At 53.7% G+C, this 24,930-nt stretch overlaps 1 protein-coding gene across 7 annotated transcripts in view; it reads left to right on the forward strand.

Annotated features, from left to right (window-relative positions):
* The window catches only part of PTPRF (protein tyrosine phosphatase receptor type F), an 86,341-nt gene extending 70,409 nt beyond the window's left edge, over window positions 1–15,932 (forward strand). For 4 of the 7 annotated variants that reach the window (XM_044238022.1, XM_044238024.1, XM_044238027.1 and 1 more), the window contains 14 exons: window positions 1,930–2,045; window positions 6,455–6,487; window positions 7,245–7,342; window positions 10,017–10,140; window positions 10,295–10,470; window positions 11,186–11,305; window positions 11,591–11,745; window positions 11,827–12,112; window positions 12,207–12,385; window positions 12,603–12,729; window positions 12,940–13,065; window positions 13,326–13,480; window positions 13,579–13,714; window positions 14,151–15,932. In XM_044238022.1, coding sequence (XP_044093957.1) covers window positions 1,930–2,045; window positions 6,455–6,487; window positions 7,245–7,342; window positions 10,017–10,140; window positions 10,295–10,470; window positions 11,186–11,305; window positions 11,591–11,745; window positions 11,827–12,112; window positions 12,207–12,385; window positions 12,603–12,729; window positions 12,940–13,065; window positions 13,326–13,480; window positions 13,579–13,714; window positions 14,151–14,219 — 1,900 coding nt within the window. In that variant the 3' untranslated portion in view covers window positions 14,220–15,932. The remainder of the gene's footprint in view (window positions 1–1,929; window positions 2,046–6,454; window positions 6,488–7,244; window positions 7,343–10,016; window positions 10,141–10,294; window positions 10,471–11,185; window positions 11,306–11,590; window positions 11,746–11,826; window positions 12,113–12,206; window positions 12,386–12,602; window positions 12,730–12,939; window positions 13,066–13,325; window positions 13,481–13,578; window positions 13,715–14,150) is intronic. The other 3 variants (XM_044238025.1, XM_044238026.1, XM_044238029.1) reach the window with 1 other exon arrangement.
* The last annotated feature ends 8,998 nt before the right edge of the window (window positions 15,933–24,930 follow it).

Raw genomic sequence — 24,930 nt, forward strand, 5'->3', positions numbered from 1 at the left:
CCCTTCTCTCCATCCACCTGGCAGTTGCAAAGGTAATTCCCAAAGATTTATCACTCTCCGTCTAAACTTTTGGGGGGCTCCCAAGATAAAACGTGATCTCTGTCAGCTGATGACCAAACGTCTGGCTAGTCTGGCCCCTCGGCTGTTCCCGATGTTATCACTGAGCTAATGCGCTACACCCCTGCTGTCCTGGAACCCTCTGGCTCAGGCCCACCCGCCTATAGCCGTCACAGCCTCCTTGACTCCCTTCCAGGGTGCCTGACTGGCTCAGTCAGCAGTATGTAACTCCTGATCTTGGGGTTGTGAGTTCAAGCCTCACATTGGGCATAGAACTTAATTTTTTAAAAAAAGAAAAAGAAAATAGACTCTCTTCCAGACTCTGGTACCCATGAGACTCTCCTGGGTCCCTGCTCCTTCCCCACATTGTCCCCCATCTGCCCCAGTGGGTACATCATGAGGCCTGTGTTTCTAGCACCCACCTCACTGCTCAGCCTATGGGCTATGTTCATGAACACTTATAGTTGAGCACATGCTGGTCTGTATATCTGAACACATAGGCTTTCCTTGCCCTGTGCCCCATCTCTCCCCTACCCCTGACCCCTGACCTGGACCAAGGGCCTCTTCTCAAAGAATTCATTCCTTTCCTCCTAGCATGAATAGGGCATAGGCTTTCCTGGTCCGGGGCACGGGGACAGGCGGGGTGGGGTGGTGAAGGGCTGCCCGAGGCGTGTCCCACACACCCACTCATCCTCCTTCCCACCCCATCTGGGTCCTGGAATCTGTCAGGAGAGGTAACCCTTGCCTGTGAGTGCCACATAAGTGCCATAAATAGGTCCCTCAGTGTCCCCCTGGTCGTAAGAGGGCCTGAGTGCTTGGCGGAAACAATGACCATTCCTTTCTTCTGTCCTTGCCTGTCTTTCGGAACCTAGTAAACAAGAAAGGTAGGAGTCATTCCTTCTCTCTTCACACGCTTCACCCTTCACTTCTTATCCCTGTGCACTTGTCGGGCCCAGCAGGGAGGGACGGGGCTTTGACCAGAAGCCTCCTGGCCTGTGCTTGTCTGGTCAGCTCAGCAGGCTCCCGGGTGGGCTCTGTGACTCTCTCGACTTGTACCCTGCACAGGGGATGCCCCTTCCCCAGGGCGCAAGCATAGTGCAGACTTCAGCACCCTCTCTGAGCGCACAGACCGACTCTGAGCTCACCAGAGCCTTCTGCCAGGCTCCAGTTCTTTAAGATGACCCGCTAAGCGCTGCAGGAGATAAAAGTGCAAAGAGCACTGGCTGCAAGGCAGGGGGAGGTGTGTGTCTTTACACACTCGTGCACACTTATGCACACACCCGTGTCCACATAGCAGGAGCGGCTCCTGGATGCTCGTCAGCAGCTAGACCCCACAGTCTGTCTCTGACCCTGTCCTTCTAGACAGGGGAACTGAGGCCAATGTGGGAGGACTCTGCCCAGCTAGGGTGACACCTTCCCTGGCCCTGCCCTGCTGCTCTGGACGTGGACCCTGATACCAAGAGACAGACAGCTGGGGCCCAGCTCTCTGTGATGTTTGCATATCTTATGTGTTGTTTGCATGTTTATTCCTGGCGGCCTTGGGGACAGCAGCCACTGCCCCGCAGTGACCTGCCCTCTATTGGAAGGCACCGCCAGCCTCTGCCACCGCTCCCCCCTGCGCCCCTCGCTGCACTGGCCCTGCGTCCGCTCCCCAGTCCTGCTGTCTCCACCCCCCCAACCCCACCCTGTGTTCTCCATGTGTCCGAGCTGCTGTGCCACTGGTTCCCCCGTGCTCAGGGACCCCAGGATGAGGGGGGAAAGGGGAGGGCCCGAGCTGTAGACACGGGGTCTCTGTCACAGCCAGCCATGCCACCTCACTCTGTCTTCCGCCTGGACCTCAAGTCCTCACCAGCCACCCTTCTGCCTGTCTAGGAAGAGGACCCACTCCCCGTCATCCAAGGATGAGCAGTCAGTCGGGCTGAAGGACTCCTTGCTGGCGCATTCCTCTGACCCCGTGGAGATGCGGAGGCTCAACTACCAGACACCAGGTAGGGTGGCTCCCCAGCCTACCTGCCCCCAGCCCAGCCTACGGATCCCAGAGTCTGTCCTAAGAGTCCCTGGCCTCGTGCCCCCATTTCCTACTCCTGTTTCTTCCTGCTGCTCACTCCCTGGACCCTGTGACAGAAGCGCCGATATGCAGCAGCTACATGGGAACCCTGGCACCCCAGAGCCTCTTGGGGCAGGAGGGGGCGGGCTGCTTAGGCCCTGCTTCATCTTGGGTCAAGGCGCCTGAGTACAAGCTAAGGACCTCGCAGAGCCCACATCCCAGCCACAGGGTGGCTAGCGTCTGCACCTGCACTTTGTCCCCTCCGCACAAAAGGGGGGTTCTGTTGGTGGGAAATACCCCATCAGACACTTGTAGTAGGTGAGGGTGCCCAGACGTCACTGTGTGAGCACAGGGAGCCCACATGGGACGTTATACCTGCCCTTCCTTCTCCAGCCACTCTCCCGTGGCTCTCTGGCTGGCCCTTCTTCCCCAAGCGTCACTCCATCCCCGTGCCCCAGGATACAGAGCTCAGACCCCTCCCAAGGTGAAGTCTTCCAGCTCACCTCAGTGTCTGTACAGGCCTGGGGTCTCCCCTGGCTTCCAGAAGCTCTCTGCTCCTTCCAGAATGACCCCTTTCACCCTGGGCTAGAATGGCCTCGATGACAATCCAAGTTCTGTGGAGACGAGAACGGTGTCTTGTTCATCGCCATCCGTTGTACTGTGCACACTGTGGGCTCTAAGGGGATACCTGTGAAATGGACACCCAGACAGTTGAGTTGAGGGAGTGAACTAACATACACACGGGGCATATTGTATATGTGAGCCAGTTAAAGTAGTGCAAACCCCTTAGCCTGGCGCTCAGGTTCCCCTGTGGTAGACCTTTGTCTACCCTCAAAACTTAACAAAGTTAAGTTTTGGCCTGCAAAACTTAACAGCTTGAAACAATAATAGGTACGTGTTACCCCTTACAGTTTTTGTGGATTAGAAATTCAGACAGGGGGGCGCCTGGGTGGCTCAGTGGGTTAAGCCACTGCCTTCGGCTCAGGTCATGATCTCAGGGTCCTGGGATCGAGTCCCGCATCGGGCTCTCTGCTCAGCAGGGAGCCTGCTTCCTCCTCTCTCTCTCTCTGCCTGCCTCTCTGCCTACTTGTAATCTCTCTCTGTCAAGTAAATAAATAAAATCTTTAAATAAAAAAAAAAAAGAAAGAAAGAAATTCAGACAGGAATATAGTAGGAATAGCTTGTCTCTATTCCCGAATGTCTGGGCCTTCACCTGGAAGCCCAAGATGCAGAATCATTTATTTTTATGTATTTATTTTTTAAGATCTTATTTATTCCTTTGAGACAGAGAGATAGAACTGAGTGGGGAGAGGCAGAGGGAAAGGGAGAAGCAGGCTCCCCAAGAGCCAGGAGCCTGACACAGGGCTCGATCCCAGGAGCCTGAGATCATGATCTGAGCTGAAGGCAAATGCTTAACTGACTCAGCCACCTAGGTACCCCTGAGAGCTAGAGTCATTTAAAGCAGCACCCAGCAAACTTTGGCTCATGACCAAACATGGCCCACCACCTGTGTTTGCAAATAAAGTTTTGTTGGAATGCAGGCATGTCCATTCATTGGTATATAATCTATGGCTACTTCCATGCTACAGAGGCAAAGTTAAGTAGCATCTACCATATGTCCACAAAGCCAGGAATATTTACTATTTGGTCTTTATGGAAAAGTTTTCTGTCCTCTGAATTCTGATGACTCATTCATTTATACGCCTGGTGTTGACGCTAGAGTCAGCTATGAGCCCACCTGGGGTTGTCAGCCTGTGACAGCCACATGAGGCCTCGTCACGTGGCCTGGGCTCCCCCACAGCGTAGTGACTGGGTTCCAAAGGCATGAATCCTGAGAGCACCTGAGCTAGGCGACCTAGCAGGCTGCTGCAACCCAGCATGACCATATCTGTGAGGCATCCACTCTCTAGACTGCTGGGGGCCTCGAGGGCAGAGAAGCCCTCCTGTGAGAGGGGATGCCAAGCCCTGTGGGCGTGAGTCAAGCGAACGGCGGAGGGGCGGGTGATGGGAGAGGGCTCCCTTCAGTGAAAATAGCACTGTGGAGGGTGCCCACAGACGCTGGCTGTCCTGCAGCATTGGAGTTGGGGTTCTGAGAGCCCGCAGATGAGAGGGTAGACAAAGGTTCCACCATAGGAGAACCTGAGCGCCAGGCTAAGGGGTTTGGACTTCATCATGAGGGTGCCAAAGAACCATTAGAAGTTTTCAGCAGGGCGGGGCGCCTGGGTGGCTCAGTCAGTTGAGCATCTGCCTTTGGCTCAGGTTGTGATCCCAGAGTCCCAGGGTCCAGCCCAATGTGGGGCTTCCTCCTCAGCGCAGGGGAGAGGGGCGTCTGTTGCTCCCTTTCTCCCCTCTGCTGCTCCCTCTGCTCCTGCCCCCAGTCTCTCAAATAAATAAAATCTTCTAAAACGTTTTCAGCAGGGGACCGGCAGGGTCAGAACTGTGTTTTGGGGGTCTAGCTCTGGCTGCCGTGTGGAAGTCCGATTGGAGGAGGGAAATGGGGAGACTAGAGAGCCACGGGGTGAGTGCAAGGTGCTGAGGCCTTGGCCGAGCCGGGTGGCCGTGAGGGCGGAGAGCGGTCTTGGGCAGCGTGAGGAGCCAGCAGGGCTTGGGCTTAGGGCTAAGCAACGGGCAGGGGGATTCCAGGTGGCACCCAGTCTGCGGGTCTGTACTCTGCGCTGCCTCCTGCCTAAAACTACGGGTGTGGGAGGCGGTGAGCAGCGTGTGATCGTCCAAACCAGAGAACAGAATGGGGGGCAACCAAGAAGGAGGTACAATGAAGAGTAGCCAGGGAGGCTAAGAAGGAGCAGCCGGGGAGGAAGAGTAAGGGAAGAGTGGGTTGTCCCCGAAGCCAAGGCTGGGGATGGCTGTGCACCAGGAGGACCGTTGGCTTTGGCAGTGGTGACCGTGGAGGGAGTGTGGTGGCCGAGTCCTGGGGGCAGAAGCATCTCAGTGGGTTGAGGGGCGGTGAGTGGGGAGTGAGCAGGTGGAAAAACCCCTTTCGGAGGCCACAGTGTGACGGATAGGATGGACAGGACCATAGCAAGAGAGACCAGGGGTGTGGGCTTGAGAAAGGACTTTTCTTTTTACCAATATGGAAATTGTTTACAGATGGTTGTCGTTCATGTGAGCATTTGAGATAGCAGGGGTGGCGATGCTCGCCTGTGGGACAAGAACCCAGAAGCCTGCTCTAGGCCCCGGCCTGCATGTGGGGGTATGACAGAGCCCAGGGGAGCAGTGTGGGGAAGCCGGTGTAAGGGAACATGCTGCTAGAGCTCTGGGCTGGTGGCCCGATTTTCTCCAAAAGGAAAAGAAAGTGGTTAAGGCGCCAGGGAAGGTGTGACCTGACTGTGGGCACTAAGCAGGCATGTCTGGGAGGGTTGCCGAGCCGCCAAGGGCCCAGGGTTGGCTGCAGGGGCTAGAGGGAAATCTCAGGGGTCTGAGAGCAAAGGAGCGATAAAGAGGGGTGCACAGATGTGGTAAAGGTGGAGTACAGATGAATGGGGGTGTCCAAAAGGGGCTGTGAGCTGGGGCCAGCCATGGGGCCAGAGGTGCAGAGCTCAAGGAACTGGGGCTGCCAATGGGGAGAGACAACCCTGTGGACATGGCAGTCCCCAGCCTGTTGAAGGAACCAGGGACCAGAAGGGACATGGGGAGGGATCAGAGGCATAGCAACTTTTCTTCCTATTTTTTTAGTTCAGTAAAGTGGGGGTCTTTTTGTTTTTTTGTCCTATCATTTAATCTTTATTCCAAAAAATTTTCAAACCCCCAGAAAATACAGGTGTCATCTGCATACCTTTGTAGAGATTGACCCTGTCATTTCTGGCCTTACTTGCCTCATTTGTCTATGTGAAGGCGCACTCCCCTTTTGCCTGATCATCTGAGTATAGCCAAGGTCAAATTTTGATACCAGAGGGGATGAGTGTTGGTTCAGATCTAGAATTTCATCTTAGATTTTTTTTTTTTTTTTAATTTGACAGAGAGAGATCACAAGTAGGCAGAGAAGCAGGCAGAGAGAGAGGAAGGGAAGCAGGTTCCCTCCTGAGCAGAGAGCCCGATGCGGGACTTGATCCCAGGACCCTGAGACCATGACCCGAGCCAAAGGCAGCGGCCTAACCCACTGAGCCACCCAGGCGCCCTAGAATTTCATCTTAGAAAGAGGTCCCCAAGGCTGCCCAGGGGGTTGGGAGCTCTGTGCTCTGGGTGGGAGATGGGGCTGTGTTCCTCAGGGAGGGGGGCCTGTGGTGGGGCTCCCCGCGCCCCCTCAGTCCCTCTATGTGTCCCTGCAGCCGGAGGCAGTGGACAGCCTCTCTCCTCCTGCCCCGCTATTTTTTGTGTTTTCTTTCTCTGCAGGTTCCGGTGTCCCCAGTTGCCCGAATATCTCAAGTTAGTTTTCCAAGTTCGGGGGCTACCCTGGCTTCTTTGTTCATTTCCTCCAACTTTTTCTCACCCCATCACCTCCTTCCTTTCTTGACTCTTCTTTCCCTTCCCTCCTCTCTCCTCCCCAGCTCCACCCTCCCCTCCCCCCACCTTCCTCCAGTCCTGTCTTCCCTCCTACTGTCCCCTGGCCCTGTCTATCTGCCTCTGTCCCCTCCATTCCCCGTCTGACACCCTGCCAGGTGCCTCCCATCTCCTGTCTCCCCGTCTCCCTCCTTACTTCTTCTCTCTCTGGGTTCTTCCGTGTCGCTCTGTCACGCCTACTCCATTCACACGCTCAGTGTAGAGACCACATGACTGAGTCTTCCACAGTGACTGGCGCCAGCGAGGGGCAGGAGGGTTGTCCACAAGCTGGGCCCATGGGGCGAGTGTGTAGCTGCCCCCAACCTGGGCTTCCAGCCCCAGGCGGGAGGAAGGAAGCCTGGTGTCCCTTTTGTGAACCTGCCAGGCAGGGCCCTGGTGCCCCCTGACTCCACGCTCACACGTGCCCCCAGCACACACACTCCCTTCTGTCCTCTCCTGCCCTCCAGCCGCTGTGTGCCCCACCATCCCTGTCGCCGCATGTGCTGCTGTCCCCATGCCACCAGTGCCGAGTGCTCCATGGTCACACGTGTTCACATGTGCACATCACATGCATTGGGGCTGTCTCTACCGACCGGCACCAGCCTCAAGCTGACTCCGCCTTGATGTGCTCCCCCTCCCCCAGGTATGCGAGACCACCCACCCATCCCCATCACCGACCTGGCTGACAACATCGAGCGCCTCAAAGCCAATGATGGCCTCAAGTTTTCCCAGGAGTATGAGGTGAGATGTCTTCACCCCCTGCCTTGGGCAGGGCCCAGGCCTAGCCCCATGCCCGCTTTTGCCCTGCCTCGGGCCCCAGCTGGGGGTGAGGGGCTCTAGGCTGTGGCAGCTGGGGAACTCAGCTTCTCAGGTACTAGGCCTGGCCGAGGCCCTTTCAAGCACCCCAAGTCTGGATACTTGGATGCCTGCCCACATGCTAACAGAGGCAGACAAAAGTTCACCCCTACACACACGTGGATCCGTAGGAACGGCTTCTTTATCAAGAACTTATCGCAGGCAAGACCAGAGTAGGCCATTTGCACGCATCCCTTCATTGTGTCCTCCTCGCGGTACGAAGTGGTACAGTTATTATCCCATCTTACAGATGAGGAAACAGAGGCTCAGAGAGGGGAAGTGACTTGCCCAAGGTCAAACAGGCAGTGTGTATTGGAACCAAGAGTCAAACCCAGGCCTGCCTGACAGCATGTGGCCTGTACTCACACAGCCTCACGTGTGTTCTCAGAGCCACACGGGCCACAGAGCAGGGAGTCGGGGGACTCAAGGCCCGCTGCTCAGGCTGCACAAGCCTTCCTGCTCTCCGCCCTCCATGCGCTGTCTGCACTCTGGTCTTGACTCCTACCTGCTCCCTGCTGGGGGCTCCCACATTCCAGCTCCGGGGGTCTAAGGGTTTCCAGGCCACCCAGCTGGGGAGGGCTCTGCTGGAGAAGGAGGTAATGAAGGAGAACCCTGGCTTCTGTAAGGCGCACCCCCAGAGGTGGTGTTCTGCCCCGGCTCCTCTCCTGCAGCCCCCTGCTCCCATCCAGGCCTGGCCTAGCACTCACCGTCAATCAATAATGGATAGATAGGTGATTGATGGGCTTGCATAGCCCAACCTGTGAGTCTGCTCCCTCTAGTTGGATGTCCACTGCTGGCGGTACTTGGTACTTGGTGATTCCCCTTCCAAAGGCTGTGGGCCAGGTTTCTGCAGAGGAAATTGAGCTTGGCAGGCAAATTGATGAATGTGTCTGCCATGAGGAAAGCATGCCGCCTCTACCTATAGAACCTCACGGGGGCCTGCTTTGCAGTAAGACCCTGCTGTGAAGGTTAACAAAGTTTGTGAATTACACTTGCTGCTTTCAGTTATCTCGTAGGCCCGGAGGGCCTTCCATGGTTTCTGCCCACACCCACCCAGTCCCACGTCCTGCATCTTCCCACGGGACCCTGCACCTCCGTCCAGGCTCATTGCTCCCCCTCCCACGTCTGCCCACTCCTCTCCTCCAGAGTGAGCTTTCCCTCCTCTTCCAAGAAGCCTTCTCTGCCTGCCAGGGCCTGCTGTGGGCTTTCAACCAGGATCCCACAGCTCTGTCACCTTTAACGGTCAGTCGGTCGTCACACTATGGAGCACACACCGTGCTGAATGCTGGGGACCTGGCAATGTCAGGTCACTCTGCTGGTGGGGAGGCCAGCTCAGGCAGATAACCAACACCGAATCCGACAGTATACCCTCGTATTAAATGTGACAGAACGTGCATAGAGAGAAGGCCACAGCACCACGGCAGGCTGAGGGGTGGGGTGTGCTGGAGGGTCTCACAGAAGCAGAGCCTGCCGTCCTGTGGAGAGTGACAGGCTGGTGTCAAAGAACGGAGGGCATTGGGTTCTGTCCTTCTGTAAAAGGAGGTAGTAACATAGCCTGCTTCTTCGGAGGATGAGGTGAGAGAATAAGTGCATAGTGCTTAGAATGGTGCCATGCACACAGTGGGTCTGCATGGAGACTCCGCTATTATGACCTGGGGCCCTGAGGACCCCTGGAAGGCATTGGAGCTGGAGAATGACAATCAGATCTGTTTTATCTGAGGATTGCTCTGGCTACAGGACAGAGAGGGTCAGAGTGGTGCGAAAGCAGAGGGACAGGGAGATGGCCAAGTCCAAAATGGGGCAGCCTGGCCAAGGGAGTGGGGAAGCACCAGGACATGGTGACCGAGGGGACAGGAACATAGAGGGGTTTTTGAGGATGACTTGAGCGTTCTGGCTGGGGTTTGGAGGTAAATGGGTGAAGGTGCCTTTGACCAAGACAGTCTTCCCGTGGCAGAGCCTGGCTGGGGGGAAGCTGATGATCTCTGCTTGGCAAGGGTTGAGATTGCAGGGCCCATGGGGCCCTCCCAGGTGGGGTTTCCCAGGAGGTGGCTGGCCATTCAGCTTCAGAGCTCAGGGAGGCCGGGCTGCGGCTGGAGTTGTGGGCAGCTCCAGCAAGTGAGTGCAAGATTCTACAAGGAAATGAGGCCCCAGAAAGGTTGTAGAGTGCAAAGAAGGCCCAAGAATGAACCCCAGAGGAGTGCTGTGTTCTGCCTGTGGGAGGGGCAGAGGGAAGAAGAGGGAATGACCAGGGAGGTAGGAGGAGAGCTGGACAGGGTGATGCAGCAGGTACCCAGAGCCCTCAGTGGTTATGGGTGCGGCACGGCTGGCTGCCATGGCTCCATTTTGGTCTGTACTCATGTCATTAGTTGGGGATAGGGCTGGAGGGACCTCCCCAGCAGGAGCTGATACAGCAGCCTCAGCTCCACAGCTGGGGGTTGGAGCTGGTGGTGGCCCAGGCATAAAGGCAGCATGTGGACACGGCCTGGCAGGCTGGGTCTTGGGGGCAGGAGGGAGACCCCAGCTCTTACCCTGCTCTATCTGCCTCCTCCATTTCCTATAGTCCATTGACCCTGGACAGCAGTTCACGTGGGAGAATTCCAACCTAGAAGTGAACAAGCCCAAGAACCGCTACGCAAATGTCATTGCCTACGACCACTCCCGAGTCATTCTTACCTCCATCGACGGTGAGCCAAGGGCCATGCACCCTCCCATCCCTTGCTCTCCTCCTTGCTGGCGGGGGTGACATTCCATCCCAGGAACCCCAGGGGTGCTCCGAGGTGCAGTGGGCTGGGCGGGGGCTTGGGGATAATGCTCTCCTGTGTTCCTTCCTGCTCACAGGTGTCCCAGGGAGTGACTATATCAATGCCAACTACATCGATGGCTACCGCAAGCAGAATGCCTACATTGCCACACAGGGCCCTCTGCCCGAGACCATGGGCGATTTCTGGCGGATGGTGTGGGAGCAGCGCACAGCCACTGTGGTCATGATGACACGGCTGGAGGAGAAGTCCCGGGTAGGACCGTGCGGGGGCCTTCCAGCTGGGAGGTGGGGTGGGAGAGACTGTCACCAGGTGACTTCCAGGCCCTCTTTCCTGTGTCTGTCACAAGTTCCTCCAAGGGATGCTCTTGTCTTCTTGGGGTGTTCTCATGCTCCCCGGCAGCTAGGTATTCCCGGGATGTGGCCCATTCCCTAGATGCTGGCACATTCTTCGGATATTAATATGTTGTACCAGATGCTGTCATTTTCCGGGAATGTTAATATGTTTCCCAGTTGCTAGCATGTTCCCGGGATGTTCACATGTTCCCCAGATGCTGGAGTGTTCCTGGGGCATTAGCACATCTCCTAAGTTAATTAGTGGAAAGAGCTGCCGTTATCTGCTTTTGCACCGCAAAGCATCGACTGGAACGTAAAATTTACAGAGCTTGAAAATGGCGCATAAACGTTATGGGTAAATTTGGCAGAAAATGTGCCTGGTGCGATCTGGTCATGAATAAATAATTTTCAATTACGGCCCTCGTTCTCACAGCTAGGGCAGGGATGGCAACGTAGCATGAGAACCTGTGTGGTTTGGTGAGGGGGTGGCACCACCGGTCTGAGGGTTCAGGGCCGGGAGCCTTGCAGCCAGGTAAGCTAGACCTTCGGCCTCCTTCTGCCCCAGTGCCCCCGCCTATCTGAGCATTTGAGTACCTCTAAGCGCCCTTACACCTGGCTCCCTTGTCGCCCTGTAGGTGAAGTGTGATCAGTACTGGCCGGCCCGGGGCACGGAGACGTACGGCCTCATTCAGGTGACCCTGCTGGACACGGTGGAGCTAGCGACATACACCGTGCGCACCTTTGCACTCCACAAGGTACAGCACCCCCAGAGCTTGTCCCCCACCCGGGCCCTACCCGGAAGCGATCTGAGCACAGTGCACTGGGGATGGATGAGCGAGAACTTGGTGCTAGAACCTGGGGCTCAGAGGCGCGTGAGCACTTTCTGGCAACCAGCGTCATGGGTGGGATGACTGGAAACGGTGCCTCCAGCTCCTTCAGGCCACCTTCCGTGGCTTCTGAGTTGGGTCAGGCGTCCCCTCCCAGAGCCTCTAGCAGACACGCTTCCCTGTCGCATCATGTCTCCACATGCTTCTCCCCAGAGTGGCTCCAGCGAGAAGCGAGAGCTGCGTCAGTTCCAGTTCATGGCTTGGCCAGACCATGGGGTTCCTGAGTACCCCACACCCATCCTGGCCTTCCTGCGGCGGGTCAAGGCCTGCAACCCGCCGGATGCAGGGCCCATGGTGGTGCACTGCAGGTGAGCAGGGGGTGCGGCGCCAGCAAGGGGGGTTGGGGGGTGGACTGGAGCTCTGCGCCAAGCCATGCCCATGTCATGCAGCGCGGGCGTGGGCCGCACGGGCTGTTTCATCGTCATCGAGGCCATGCTGGAGCGGATGAAGCACGAGAAAACGGTCGACGTCTACGGGCACGTGACGTGCATGCGCTCGCAGCGGAACTACATGGTGCAGACGGAGGACCAGTACGTGTTCATCCACGAGGCCCTGCTGGAGGCCGCCACGTGTGGACACACAGAGGTGCCTGCCCGCAGCCTGTATGCCCATATCCAGAAGCTGGGCCAAGTGCCTCCTGGGGAGAGTGTGACTGCCATGGAACTCGAGTTCAAGGTGGGCTCGGGAGCTTGGACTGGGTCACGGGGATGATACCCACCCCCGCCACCCGCCGAGAAGCCAGGCCTGACCAGCCCATCCCTCTGTCTAGTTGCTGGCCAGCTCCAAGGCCCACACATCCCGCTTCATCAGCGCCAACCTGCCCTGCAACAAGTTCAAGAACCGCCTGGTGAACATCATGCCCTACGAGCTGACCCGCGTGTGTCTGCAGCCCATCCGTGGCGTGGAGGGCTCGGACTACATCAATGCCAGCTTCTTGGACGGCTATAGGTCAGCATGCCTGTGACTGCCCAGCACACTCTACGGGGGCCTAGGCCTGCAGCTGGCTAACCGGGGGCCTGGCAGAGTAGGGCCAGCCCAGAAGATCAGAGTGGGCTTTCCCGGAGGAGGGGTAGGCCATCTGAGCGGGACTCCAAGGAACTAGGCAGTCTTGGGGAGACTCGGGCCAGTGGCACCTCCAGCATGTCTAGTCTTCTGTCCACCCCAGACAACAGAAGGCCTACATAGCCACACAGGGGCCTCTGGCAGAGAGCACCGAGGACTTCTGGCGCATGTTATGGGAGCACAACTCTACCATCATCGTCATGCTGACCAGGCTCCGGGAGATGGGCAGGGTGAGCCCACATCCCCCCCCCAGGGCCCCTCCCATACCTGGGAGCGCACCCAGTACCTCTGCACTGCTCTCTCCTTTCATACCCAGACTCCCCTCAGCAGAGCCTCAGACCCCCTCCTCAGTACCTGAAGTCCCAGCACTCCTCTAAATCCTGGAGCTCCCCTCCCCCATCCCTCCCTACCTGCTCATGGGGCGGGGCCTTTGTCCACAGGAGAAATGCCACCAGTACTGGCCAGCAGAGCGCTCTGCTCGCTACCAGTACTTTGTCGTTGACCCGATGGCCGAGTACAACATGCCCCAGTACATCCTGCGTGAGTTCAAGGTCACGGACGCCCGGGTGAGTGCCGAGAAGGGAGCGCATGTGCCTGCGTGAAAGCGTGTCTCTAGTCTCCTGAGTACGTGTGGGATGGGGCCCTGGCTCGGACTGCAGGAGTCTGATGTGAGGGTGCTGGTGTGGGGGCGTGAGCACCTCTCCTGGGGGCCTCGGGGGTCAGCATCTCATGGGTGTGGACGGGGGCACTGTATTGCCTGTCCACCCCAGCAGGGCTGTGGGGTGAGGCACGGATGCTGACCCTGTTCCCCACCCGCCTCTCCCAGGACGGGCAGTCGAGGACGATCCGGCAGTTCCAGTTCACAGACTGGCCTGAGCAAGGCGTGCCCAAGACGGGCGAGGGCTTCATCGACTTCATCGGGCAGGTGCACAAGACCAAGGAGCAGTTCGGGCAGGACGGGCCCATCACAGTGCACTGCAGGTAGGGCTGACCCCATGGAGGGCTGGGGCAAGGTGGGGGGTGGGGAGGCCTGTGGGCCTGGTGGGCAGGACCCCTGATCCAGTGCTGTCCCTGAGCAGTGCCGGCGTGGGCCGCACCGGCGTGTTCATCACCCTGAGTATCGTCCTGGAGCGGATGCGCTACGAGGGCGTGGTCGACATGTTCCAGACCGTGAAGACCCTGCGCACGCAGCGCCCAGCCATGGTGCAGACGGAGGTACGCGGGCCCACTGCCTGGGGCAACAGGGCAGCCCTTCACCTGCACGCCTGGCTTATTGTTCCCTGCCCTGCCTGAGACACTAGGGCGGGGTGAGTAGAAAGGGCTCCCCCTCCCGCAGTTCCAGCAGGATGCAACCCGCCGGATGCAGGTTGGATAGGATAGGGCTGGATAGCAGCCCTCATGGGGTGCTGGGTCTAGGAGCAGAGAGATGTGATGGGAGCGGCGGGAGAGAGGCAGGTAGGTGCAGGGCGGCGGGAAAGGGGGACAGCTGAGCCTTTAGAGGCCCCTCCAGGCTCCTGGACACCCCCCACAGCAGACATCTGCGGCTCGCACCTGCTCGGGGCCCACCAGCTGCAGGGGGAGTGCCCTTGGCCAGTGCGGTGGGAGAACCCACTCCCCCTGCCTGCGGCTGACCAGCCCCCCATCCCGGCAGGACCAGTACCAGCTGTGCTATCGTGCGGCCCTGGAGTACCTTGGCAGCTTTGACCACTATGCAACGTAACTACCGCTCCCCTCTCCTCCGCTGCCCCTGCCTGGGGCTCCGGAGGGGACGCAGCTCCTCTGAGCCATACCGACCGTCGTCTAGCCCTCCTGCACGGATGATGTTGCTGGCAGAGCACAGCCCACTGGGCCCACAGCGTTTCAGGAACATCGCCACACCAAATGGAGAGCCCAGAACACCCCTGGGCGAGTGGGTGGGCTGGCAGGCCAGTGCCGTGGCCCGTCTCTGTCCACCAGGCCCGCCCGGAGCCTGCTTCGAGCTCTCTGTTTCGCTGCCGCGTTTCTCATGCTTCTTCTCATGGGGTGGGGATGGGGACAAAGTCTCCTTTTTTATACATTAAGTGGGGTAGACTGAGGGATTCTAGCCTCTTCCTCTGATTTTCCTTTTGCAAATCCTTAACTGCAGAATGGGCCTCTGTGGGGGTTGGGGTTCAGTTGTTTTCTTTTTTGAGTTCACTTTGATCCTTTTTTTTGTATGACTTTTGCTGCTGAAGGACAGAACCTGCCTTCTTCTGTGTGGAGCTGGGGCCACCAGGCTGCATGGAGGCCCAGCCGTGGGCCCGGGAGGCACCCCTGATCTAGCTGCTCTTCCAGCCCTGCAGATGAGATCCTGTTTCAGCCAAATGCGGGGAAACTCAACTCTTTTTTTGTTTGTTTGTTTTTTGTTTTTTAGGGTTTTTTTTTTTTTTTTTTTTTTTTAGTTTAGTTTTGTTTTTCCTGCAGAGCCTTATTTGAGGCCCCACAGACAGTGGTGGGCGGGGAGGAGATAGGAAACACTCATCTCCAGTTGTCTATTCCCGTGTGTGTGTGTGAACATTCACAGCCCAGAACCACAGACGTGTCTCGGGGAGCCTGGCAAGGCGTTCCTCATCACCATCGTGTTTGCAAAGGTTAAAAAAACGCAAAGACAAAAAACAAAAAAAATCCAAAAAAAAACAAAAACCACCAAGAAAAAACAGAGTCATCCCCCCTGGCCTCTGCTTCCAGCCCCCAAGAGGGGAGGTGGCCCCTTGTGCCTGGGCTTCCCGGGGAAGCTACCAGGCTGACCTCTGGGCCCACAGAGCCTCGCTTTTGTCCCCGGCATTGCGGTTTGGCGTGGTGTTGGTAAGCTGTGGATCCGGCCGTTGTGGCCTTGGTGACTGACACAGGTCAGGGTGTGTATCACACCCCACACACCTCAGGGCCAAGCAGGGGCACAGCTGGCCCTTCAGGTTCAGGTCAGTGGGCCTGGGAGCACACGTCTGTCCCCAGAGCCGGGGCCGGGTGATTTCCCTCCCTGGTTTGCAGCTGTATTCAAAGCCCCTGAGAATCGCTCTTTTCCACTCCTTCAGGATGCCCTCACAAACCAATGTGGCAAGACTACTGGACTTCTCTCAATGGTACTATAATCAATCCTTACTCTCTCGGCTCGCTGAGGGGCAGGGAGAGGGCCTCTGGGCAGCACTATCTAGGTAGGTAAGTGGGGGCGGGGAAGGGTGCATAGCTGTTTTAGCCGAGGGACGCGGAGCAGGCGTCCCCAGATCTAGCTAGGCTCAGTCAAGATCAACAATCCAGGGTTGGTAATGTTGGATGAAACATTCATTTTTACCTTGTGGATGCTAGTGCTGTAGAGTCCACTGTTGTACACAGTCTGTTTTCTATTTGTTAAGAGAACTACAGCATCGTTGCATAATTCTTGATGGTAATAAATTTGAATAATCAGATTTCTTACAAACTGGGCCTCTGTCTCAGCTCTTTCTGGAACCAGAGAGGGGGCTCTGTCAGTTCAGTACATAGGGATAGATTCTGGAGATTCCCTGCTCCGAGGGAGACAGTGAGGGTGGCGTGAGTGTGGTATGTGGGGCTCCCAGCGTGGCTGCTGACTTTCAGAAAGGAGCATCACCACGAACCCTGAAAGCCAGCTGCCAGCGTGAGTCCAGAGCAACGTACCAGGGACCCCGGCTCCCCAGGCAAAGAGCAGACGCTTCCCCTCTCCTCACACCACCCGCCCCTCCCCTTCCCTCTTCACACACCCCCACCCCCCGCTGTGAGGACAGAAATGGCACACCTGGTGGAGGCTCGTAGGGGTGGAAATCCCTGCGATGTGGCTCCTGGACTCCCAGACACGCAGCAGCGTGGGCTCGTGGAGCCTGGCAGCCTCTCCACCAGTGATCCAAGCAGTCCTGCCAGCCTGTTGAGCCGTGGAACTTCCCTGGGGCACAGGACCAGCGGGAGAGAGCAATAAGTCAGCAGTGACCAGGCTGTTAGTGCCCTGACACGTTCCTCCCCCCTAGATGTGGGTACACTGAGGCAGCACCGGACCCCCGCGGTGGAGTGGATGCAGGCTTCCCTGAGGAGGGGACATGAGCAGGATTTTGCGCATTTCATGGGGGTGAGCAGGGATCACTTTTTTTTTTTTTTTTTAAGATTTTATTTATTTATTTGACAGAAATCACAAGTAGGCAGAGAGGCAGGCAGAGAGAGAGAGGGAAGCAGGCTCCCTGCTGAGCAGAGAGCCCGATGCGGGGCTCGATCCCAGGACTCCGAGATCATGACCTGAGCCGAAGGCAGCGGCTTAACCCACTGAGCCACCCAGGCGCCCCGGGATCACTTTTTAAAAAGTAGGGAAAGCATTTCCAACAGAACAGCTTGTGCAAAGGCTTGGAATTGTGAGACAGACCGACAAATGCGAGGAGAGCAGTTTCGGGGAGGAAGTGAGACGCAGCAAGGAAGGCAGGCTAGAAGCTGCCAGACGCACAGCTGAGGGGCTCCAGGTGTCGGAAGGGATGCAATCCCTGGGAGGCGAAGTCCCTCTGTCACATCCTGCCACCTCCACCTGGGACCTCGCCACCCTCCACTGTGGGCAGCAGTTTCGGGGGCCATGAGTGACCAAGACTTGGGATTTGGGCTCCCCAGCACCTCTGTCAGTGCCTGGCCTAATTCTACCTGTTTAGAAAAATGACATCATCTTCGCATTGCTCTTGATAGTGTTAAATTTGAGTGATTATTTACTAAATAAAAGACGGAACCGGCAACCATCTCCAAGTGAGGGATAAATATCAGATTGTCACCTGAACAAGAGCGTGGGCCCTGCAGGGCAGGCTTTGCACGGAGTCCTTTAGGTCCTGATAACTAGGCCTCCGAACCAGCCAGCTGAGCAGACCCTCTCGTCCGCACAGACGGGACTGAGGCTTACATGGATTCATTTGTCCGAGACCACAGGGCAGGTGAGCGCCAGAGCAGGGACCCACACGTGGTCACACCCACGCCAGACTGTCCTTCCCCTCTCCCCTCCTTCCTCCCCTGCCTGCCCCCTATCCTCCGAGCCCCCCAGCACAGTGTGCAGCACCCCATCCACTCAGCTTCCTCCCTCACCCTACATTTAGCTGATCGGCAAACCCCGAGCATCGGGCCTTCTCCCTCACCTGTTGGATTCTCTGCATTTCCCCTGCTGGTGTCCCCACACCATCCTCTCTTTCGGGGACGGCTGCCACACCTTCTGCCTGGTCTGCCTGTGCCTAGCCCCATCCTGGCCAACCCATTCTCAGCACAGCAGCCAGACGGATTCTTCCTGAGGGCAGACGTGACCATGTCACTGTCTTGACCGGATCCTGCCAAGCCCTCACAGTCGGCCCAAACTGCATGGGTTTTCAAGGTGGCAAAACCCGGCCTCTCCAGCCTCCTTGCGCCTCCCCCCCTTACCCCCTGCCCTCTAGCCACGACGCAATCCACTCTGTCAGCTTTGTACCTGCCTCACCATTCTGCCTCTCCGCTCCGTACCTTCCCATAAGCTGTTCTGGAACATTCTCTCCCACCTCGCTAGCTGGCTAAATTCTGCTCATTATGTCTCCACTGAAATATTTCCTTCAGAAGCTATCCTTAATCATCCTAAATGAGGCTTAAGTGGCCCTCCTCTGCAAGTAATTTGAAATTTTTTCCATGTAATCCTCACAATACGTACAGTGTGGGTCCTATTACGCCCATTTTGTAGATGAGAAAATTAGGTTTCATCCACTTAATTCAACACATACTTAATGAGCATTGGCTATGTGCCAGTTACACCAGTGACCTGAACAAAGACTTCTGCCCTTGTAGTATTTATACCATAGGAGAAAACATGGAGCCTATGAAAAATGACAAATGTCTATGTAGTCTGTTACTGATAAGTGCCGTGGGAGGGGATTAGAAAAGGAGGGACCAGGTACATGGGGAAGTGTGGTAGACGAAGCCTCACTGAAAAGATGGAATGTCACGAAGACAAGCTGGTGAGGGGGTTTTGCCTCCACCAAACACGAGCATCCAGGTGGAAAGAACAGCCAGAGCAAAGGTCCTGGGCAGGAATGTGCCTGATTGTTGAGGCTGGTGTGGCTGTGAGGCTTGTGACGCTGTGAGCCAGGGGAGAGAGAGTAGTGGACGATGAGGTCAGAGGGGAAATGGGAGCCAGGTCTAGGCCCTTGGCAGAAACCCAGGGGTGGTGAGAAGGGACCAGATACTGGTTCATCTTGGAGGTGGCATGAAGACAATTTGCTTACGGACCAGTCGAAAAAGTCAGGTTGACCCCTTAGCCTTGCCTTGAGCTACTGGAAGGATGAAGGTGTTGTTTATTGAGATGGGGAAGGCTGAACATCAGTGTTGAATAACCACCCCGAGGGACCCCAGCTGGGACATGGTGGGGTTGACGGCACTGCCGGGTCCAACCGACTCCAGGGCTCTTTCCACACTGCTACCCACCCATAGCTAGGAACACAGACACACTGGGAGAGAAATATCTGGAAGGATACCAAGAGGTGTGAGGTTCGTTAATGTTCTTCATCATTTTTCGAATTTACTGGAAAGAATTACTATTGCTTTAATTTTTAAGAAATGTTATTCATTTGGTAGAGAGCAAGAGAGCACAGGGAAGAATGAGCAGTTTAGGCAGAGGGAGAAGCAGGCTCCCCGCTGAGCAAGGAGCCCAATGAGGGGCTGGATCCCAGGACTCTGGGATCACGACCCCAGCTGAAGGCAGACACTTAACCAACGGAGCCATCCAGACACCCCAATATCTCTTTAATTATTTTTTTAAGATTTTATTTATTTATTTGATAGAGAGATCACAAGTAGGCAGAGAGGCAGGCAGAGGGAGAGGGAGAAACAGGCTCCCTGCTGAGCAGAGAGCCCGATGCGGGGCTCGATCCCAGGACCCTGAGATCATGACCTGAGCTGAAGGCAGAGGCTTAACGCACTGAGCCACCCTTGAGCCCCTTTCTTTAATTTTTTTAAAAGACAAACTTAAAATTATATGACAAATTCTTCTTTGTTAAAAAAAAAAAAAAAGTCTTCTAAATTGGATAGAATCAGAAAATGTTAAAGTCCCCATTCTTTTCCCTGCCCCTGAAATCCCCAGAGGGAGTCACGATTTAGTCTACATCCTTCCGGGCATTTTCTATGAATATACAAACATGTATATAAACTCTTTTTTAATAAAACTAGAATCCTAGTCCTATCTTTCTGCAGATTGCGCTTTTTCATTTCAATACATTGTGGACCTCTTTCCATGTCAGTACTTCATCTTTTTTTTTTTTTAAGATTTTGTTTATTTATTTGACAGACAGAGATCACAAGTAGGCAGAGAGGCAGGCAGAGAGAGAGGGGGAAGCAGGCTCCCTGCCGAGCAGAGAGCCTGATGCAGAGTTCCGTCCCAGGACTCTGGGATCATGACCTGAGCTGAAGGCAGAGGCTTAACCCACTGAGCCACCCAGGCGCCCCTATATTTTATATTTTTTATACAGTTTTTTTATTAAAGAAAAAAAGGGAGCATGTTATAGGTAAAGTCTTGAAGGATGTAAAACAAAAGGTCAGCTCTCCTCCCTCCTCTCCTCAGCTCTTCTGATTCTGTAAAGCTTCTGGGTGTAGTTTCTGGTGTGATAAGCACTGAAGGATGAGTTGTACCTTTAGTAGACAGCACCTGGTGACTCCCGGATTGGGTTTTTTGTTTTTTTGTTTTCTTTTAAGGTTTTGGGTTGTTTTTTTTTTTTAAGATTTTATTTATTTATTTGACAGATGAGATCACAAGTAGGCAGAGAGGCAGGCAGAGAGGGGGGTTGGGCAGCAGGCTCCCTGCTGAGCAGAGAACCAGATTCGGGGCTCGATCCCAGGACCCTGAGATCATGACCTGAGCTGAAGGCAGAGACTTTAACCCACTGAGCAACCCAGGCACCCCCAGGGTTGGGAGTTTAATGAATTATATGACTTCCACTTATACCTCCTGATTTGGTTAGCTATATTATTACTTTTCATTTTTCTGGAACTCCCTTATTAAACATCTATGTCTTGATTTATCGCCTTCAGCAGTGCCTATTGATTGCCCTCTAAGAAGAATGAGGATAGGGGCTCACTTCCCTGAACTCCTCCCTCTTCCCTCTTCCCCCTACCATTTTTTGTTACTTCACGTTGTGAAGATTTACAATATTTTCTTTTTTTTTTTTTTTTTACTTTTTATTTATTTGTCATAGAGAGAGAAGCGAGAGCAAGCACAGGCAGACAGAGTGGCAGGCAGAGGCAGAGGGAGAAGCAGGCTCCCTGCCAAGCAAGGAGCCCGATGTGGGACTCGATCCCAGGACGCTGGGATCATGACCTGAGCCGAAGGCAGCTGCTTAACCAACTGAGCCACCCAGGCGTCCCAGATTTACAATATTTTCTGTTCTATTAGTACAATTAAGCCTTCCATTCTAGAAAGTGAAAACCGATAAACATTTAAATTGTATGTTTACAAAAAAATCTTTCAAGCACCAATTTCCAATAAGTCTTTTCCTGCCTTTTTTTTTTTTTTTTTAATTTATTTCCTCCACTTGTGGGTCACACTTCGCTGCCACTGTTTCTCGTAGAAGGCGTTAATCTTTTTCTTCGGTGAGTATTCCCTTGTGCGGTGTTCGTACACAGGGTTAGACACTTTCTGATTCTTGTCTGTCTGAAACTATCTTTCTTTTACACTCACTCGAAGTTTTAACTTTGCCTGGCATGGGCTTCTTTATCAAAAAAAAAAAAAATTGTTTTGGGACGCCTGGGTGGCTCAGTGGTTAAATCCTCTGCCTTTGGCTCAGGTCATGATCTCAGGATCCTGGGATCGAGCCCCCGCATTGGCCTCTCTGCTCAGCGGGGAACCTGCTTCCTCCTCTCTCTCTCTGCCTGCCTCTCTGCCTCCTTGTGATCTCTGCCTGTCAAATAAATAAATAAAATCTTTTAAAAAAAAAATTGTTTTCTGCAGAAACCTGAAGATATTTTTCCTAGTTCTGTATTAACTAGTTGTTGAAGGAGGAGGGGTTGTATGGCGACTGAAGACGGTTTGCTAATGGGTTTCCTTATCAAATTACCCTGATATTTGCCCTGTAGACCACTTTGATTTTTTATTTATTTATTTATTTATTTTTTAAAGATTTTATTTATTTATTTGACAGAGAAAGATCACAAGTAGGCAGAGAGGCAGGCAGAGAGAGAGGGGGAAGCAGGCTCCCTGCTGAGCAGAGAGCCCGATGCGGGACTCGATCCCAGGACCCTGAGATCATGACCTGAGCCAAAGGCAGCGGCTTAACCCACTGAGCCACCCAGGCGCCCCTTTTATTTATTTTTTAAAAATATTTTATTTATTTATTTAATTAATAGAAAGAGATCACAGGTAGGCAGAGAAGCAGGCAGAGAGAGAGGAAGGGAAGCAGGCTCCCCGCTGAGCAGAGAGGCCAATGCGGGGTCTCGATCCCAGGATCCTGAGATCATGACCTGAGCTGAAGGCAGAGGCTTTAACCCACTGAGCCACCCAGGCGCCTGAACTTTGATTTTTATTTGTCAACTCTGAACTTAAGACCTATCCAAGCTTCTCATGGGAAAAACAACCTTTGACTCAAGTATTTTCACTTTATTTGTTTATTTTAAGATTTTATTTATTTATCAGAGAGAGAGAGGAAGAGTGAGTGAGCACAGGCAGACAGAATGGCAGGCAGAGGGAGAAGCAGGCTCCCCGCTGAGCAAGGAGCCCGATGTGGGACTCGATCCCAGGACGCGGGGATCATGACCTGAGCCGAAGGCAGCTGCTTAACCAACTGAGCCACCCAGGCGTCCCAAGTATTTTCACTTAAAGAAGAACGGGGCAGGGGCGCCTGGGTGACTCAGTCGGTTAAGCCTCTGCCTTTGGCTCAAGTCATGGTCTCAAGGTCCTGGAATTGAGCCTGGCATCGGGCTCTCTGCCCAGCGGGGAGCCTGCTTCCCTCTCTCTCTCTCTGCCTGCTGCTCTGCCTACTTGTGATCTCTGTCTGTCAAATAAATAAGTAAGTAATCTTTTTTAAAAAAAGAAGTGGTGGGTTTTTTAATGTGTTTAAGAAAACATGGTTTTCTCAGCTCCCATTTCTCCATCAATCGGCTTACTATTTTTTGGAATTCTTTCTCTCTTTTTTTTAAGATTTTATTTATTTGTCAGAGAGAGAGAATTCTTACTTTTAAAAATACTCTGGTTGGAGGTACCTGGCTGGCTCAGCCTGTAGAATGTGTGATTTTTTTTTTTTTAAGATTTTTATTTATTTATTTAGAGAGAGAGAGAGACAAAGAGAGAGAGCATGAGAGGGGAGGTCAGAGCAGACTCCCCATGGAGCTGGGAGCCCGATGTGGGACTTGATCCCAGGACTCTGGGACCATGACCTGAGCAGAAGGCAGTTGCTTAACCAACTGAGCCACCCAGGTGCCCCGAATGTGTGATTTTTGATCTCAGGATCCTGAGGTCAAGCCCCACAGTGGGGGGTAGAGTTTACTTTAAAAAAAAAGATACTTTGGTGTAGGGTTAATGAGAGTTGGGTTCCTCCCCTAAATTGTTTTCACCCAAATAATTATTTGTTAGATGACCTTTCTCTCTGCACTGATTTGTAATGCCTCCTTTTTATCAACCATAAAATCATTATAAATACAGTGTCTACTTCTAAGTCTCAAGTCTATTTCCTTCATCTATCTAGTCAATGCCAAAACTACTCTTTTAACTGTTGTAGCTTTGTTTTGTTACCTGACACAGCTGGTCCCCTCCATCATTATCTTTTCTTTCTTTTTTCTTTTTTTTTTCAAAAGTAGAGCTATTCCCCTGTTTTTCTTCCAACCGGATTCTAGATTATTTTTGGAAGATTCCCCTCCCTCAGTGTTGGTCGCAGATTTGATTGTACCTCAATGAATCAAATTGACAGCAACACATCTGAAGAGTGTGTGTTAAAATAAAACAAAGAAAAGCTGAAGTCTCAATGAAACCTAGAATTTGGGGTCAAAAGCAAGCTGTGCGCCTCCAGCACTAATGAAAGGGAGGGAACGCTGTATAATATCCGCAGTCATCCCAATTTCTAGAACAAGTGCTGTAATGTGGCTCCAAAATGCTGCAGCCTGGGGGTGGGGGAGGGCTCAGTCATAAAGCATCTACCTTCCTTCCGCTCAGGTGGTGATCCCAGGGTCCCAGCCTGTGAGCCCTACATTGGGCTCCCTGCTCAGTGGGGATCCTGCTTCTCTCTCTGCCTGCCGCTCCCCCTTGCTTGTGCTTGCTTGCTCTATGACCAATAAATAAATAAAATCTTTAAAATACACATTTTTTCAATCTATGGGCAAAGATTCACTACAGCTTCATTTGTAACAGTAGAAAGTTAGAAATAAGCCAAAATACACACACCCATACCCACACCAACACGTAACATGGTCTCCAATCTTGTTCAAATGAATTTGGAGACCACCAGTATCCGTATCATCTGGGATCGTTATAGAAACATTTCAGGTCCCACCCCAGACCTACTGAAACAGTTTTCTTTCGTTCTGAGAGTTTCTTTCTTTTTTTTCTTTTTTTAAAGATTTTATTTATTTACATGACAGACACAGATCACAAGTAGGCAGAGAGGCAGGCAGAGAGAGAAGGAGAAGCAGGCTCCCCGCTGAGCAGAGAGCCGGATGCGGGGCTCGATCCCAGGACTGGGATCATGACCTGAGCCGAAGGCAGAGGCTTTAACCCACTGAGCCACCTAGGCGCCCCCGTTCTGAGAGTTTCTTAGGGTATCTGTATGAGTGTTAAGATTAGAGGAAGCTCTGGCAAGAACATACACCACAATGTTTGTGGTGATTTTCTGGGTAGTGATGTTCCTTGTTTTATTTATTTATTTATTTTTTAAATATGAACTCCATTTTTGACATTTTTTTTAAAGATTTTATTTACTTATTTATTTGACAGACAGAGATCACAAGTAGGCAGAGAAAGAGGAGGAAGCAGGCTCCCCGCCAATCAGAGAGCCCAATGTGGGGCTCGATCCCAGGACCCTGAGATCATGACCTGAGCCGAAGGCAGAGGCTTTAACCCACTGAGCCACCCAGGTTCCCCTCTTCCTTGTTTTAAATGCATCTGTGGGGTGCCTCGGTGGCTCAGTGGGTTAAAGCCTCTGCCTTCAGCTGGGGTCAGGTCTCAGGGTCTGGGATTGAGCCCACATCAGGCTCTCTGCTCAGCGGGACGCCTGCTTTTCCCTCTCTCTCTCTGCCTGCCTCTCTGCCTATTTGTGATCTCTGTCTGTCAAATAAATAAATAAAATCATAAATAATTAAATAAATGCATTTGCTAGTTTGTCTACCTCTGACCTGCACCATTTCCATAAGAATGTGTTAGTCGTAGGATAGTCCACACTGTGGCTGAACATGCCTGGAAACCCTTCCTGGCACACCTCAGCCAAGACCCAGGAAATCTCCTCTGCAAAATC

Source organism: Neovison vison, chromosome 2 (genome assembly GCF_020171115.1).
Source record: "Neovison vison isolate M4711 chromosome 2, ASM_NN_V1, whole genome shotgun sequence".
Classification (NCBI taxonomy): domain Eukaryota; kingdom Metazoa; phylum Chordata; class Mammalia; order Carnivora; family Mustelidae; genus Neogale; species Neogale vison.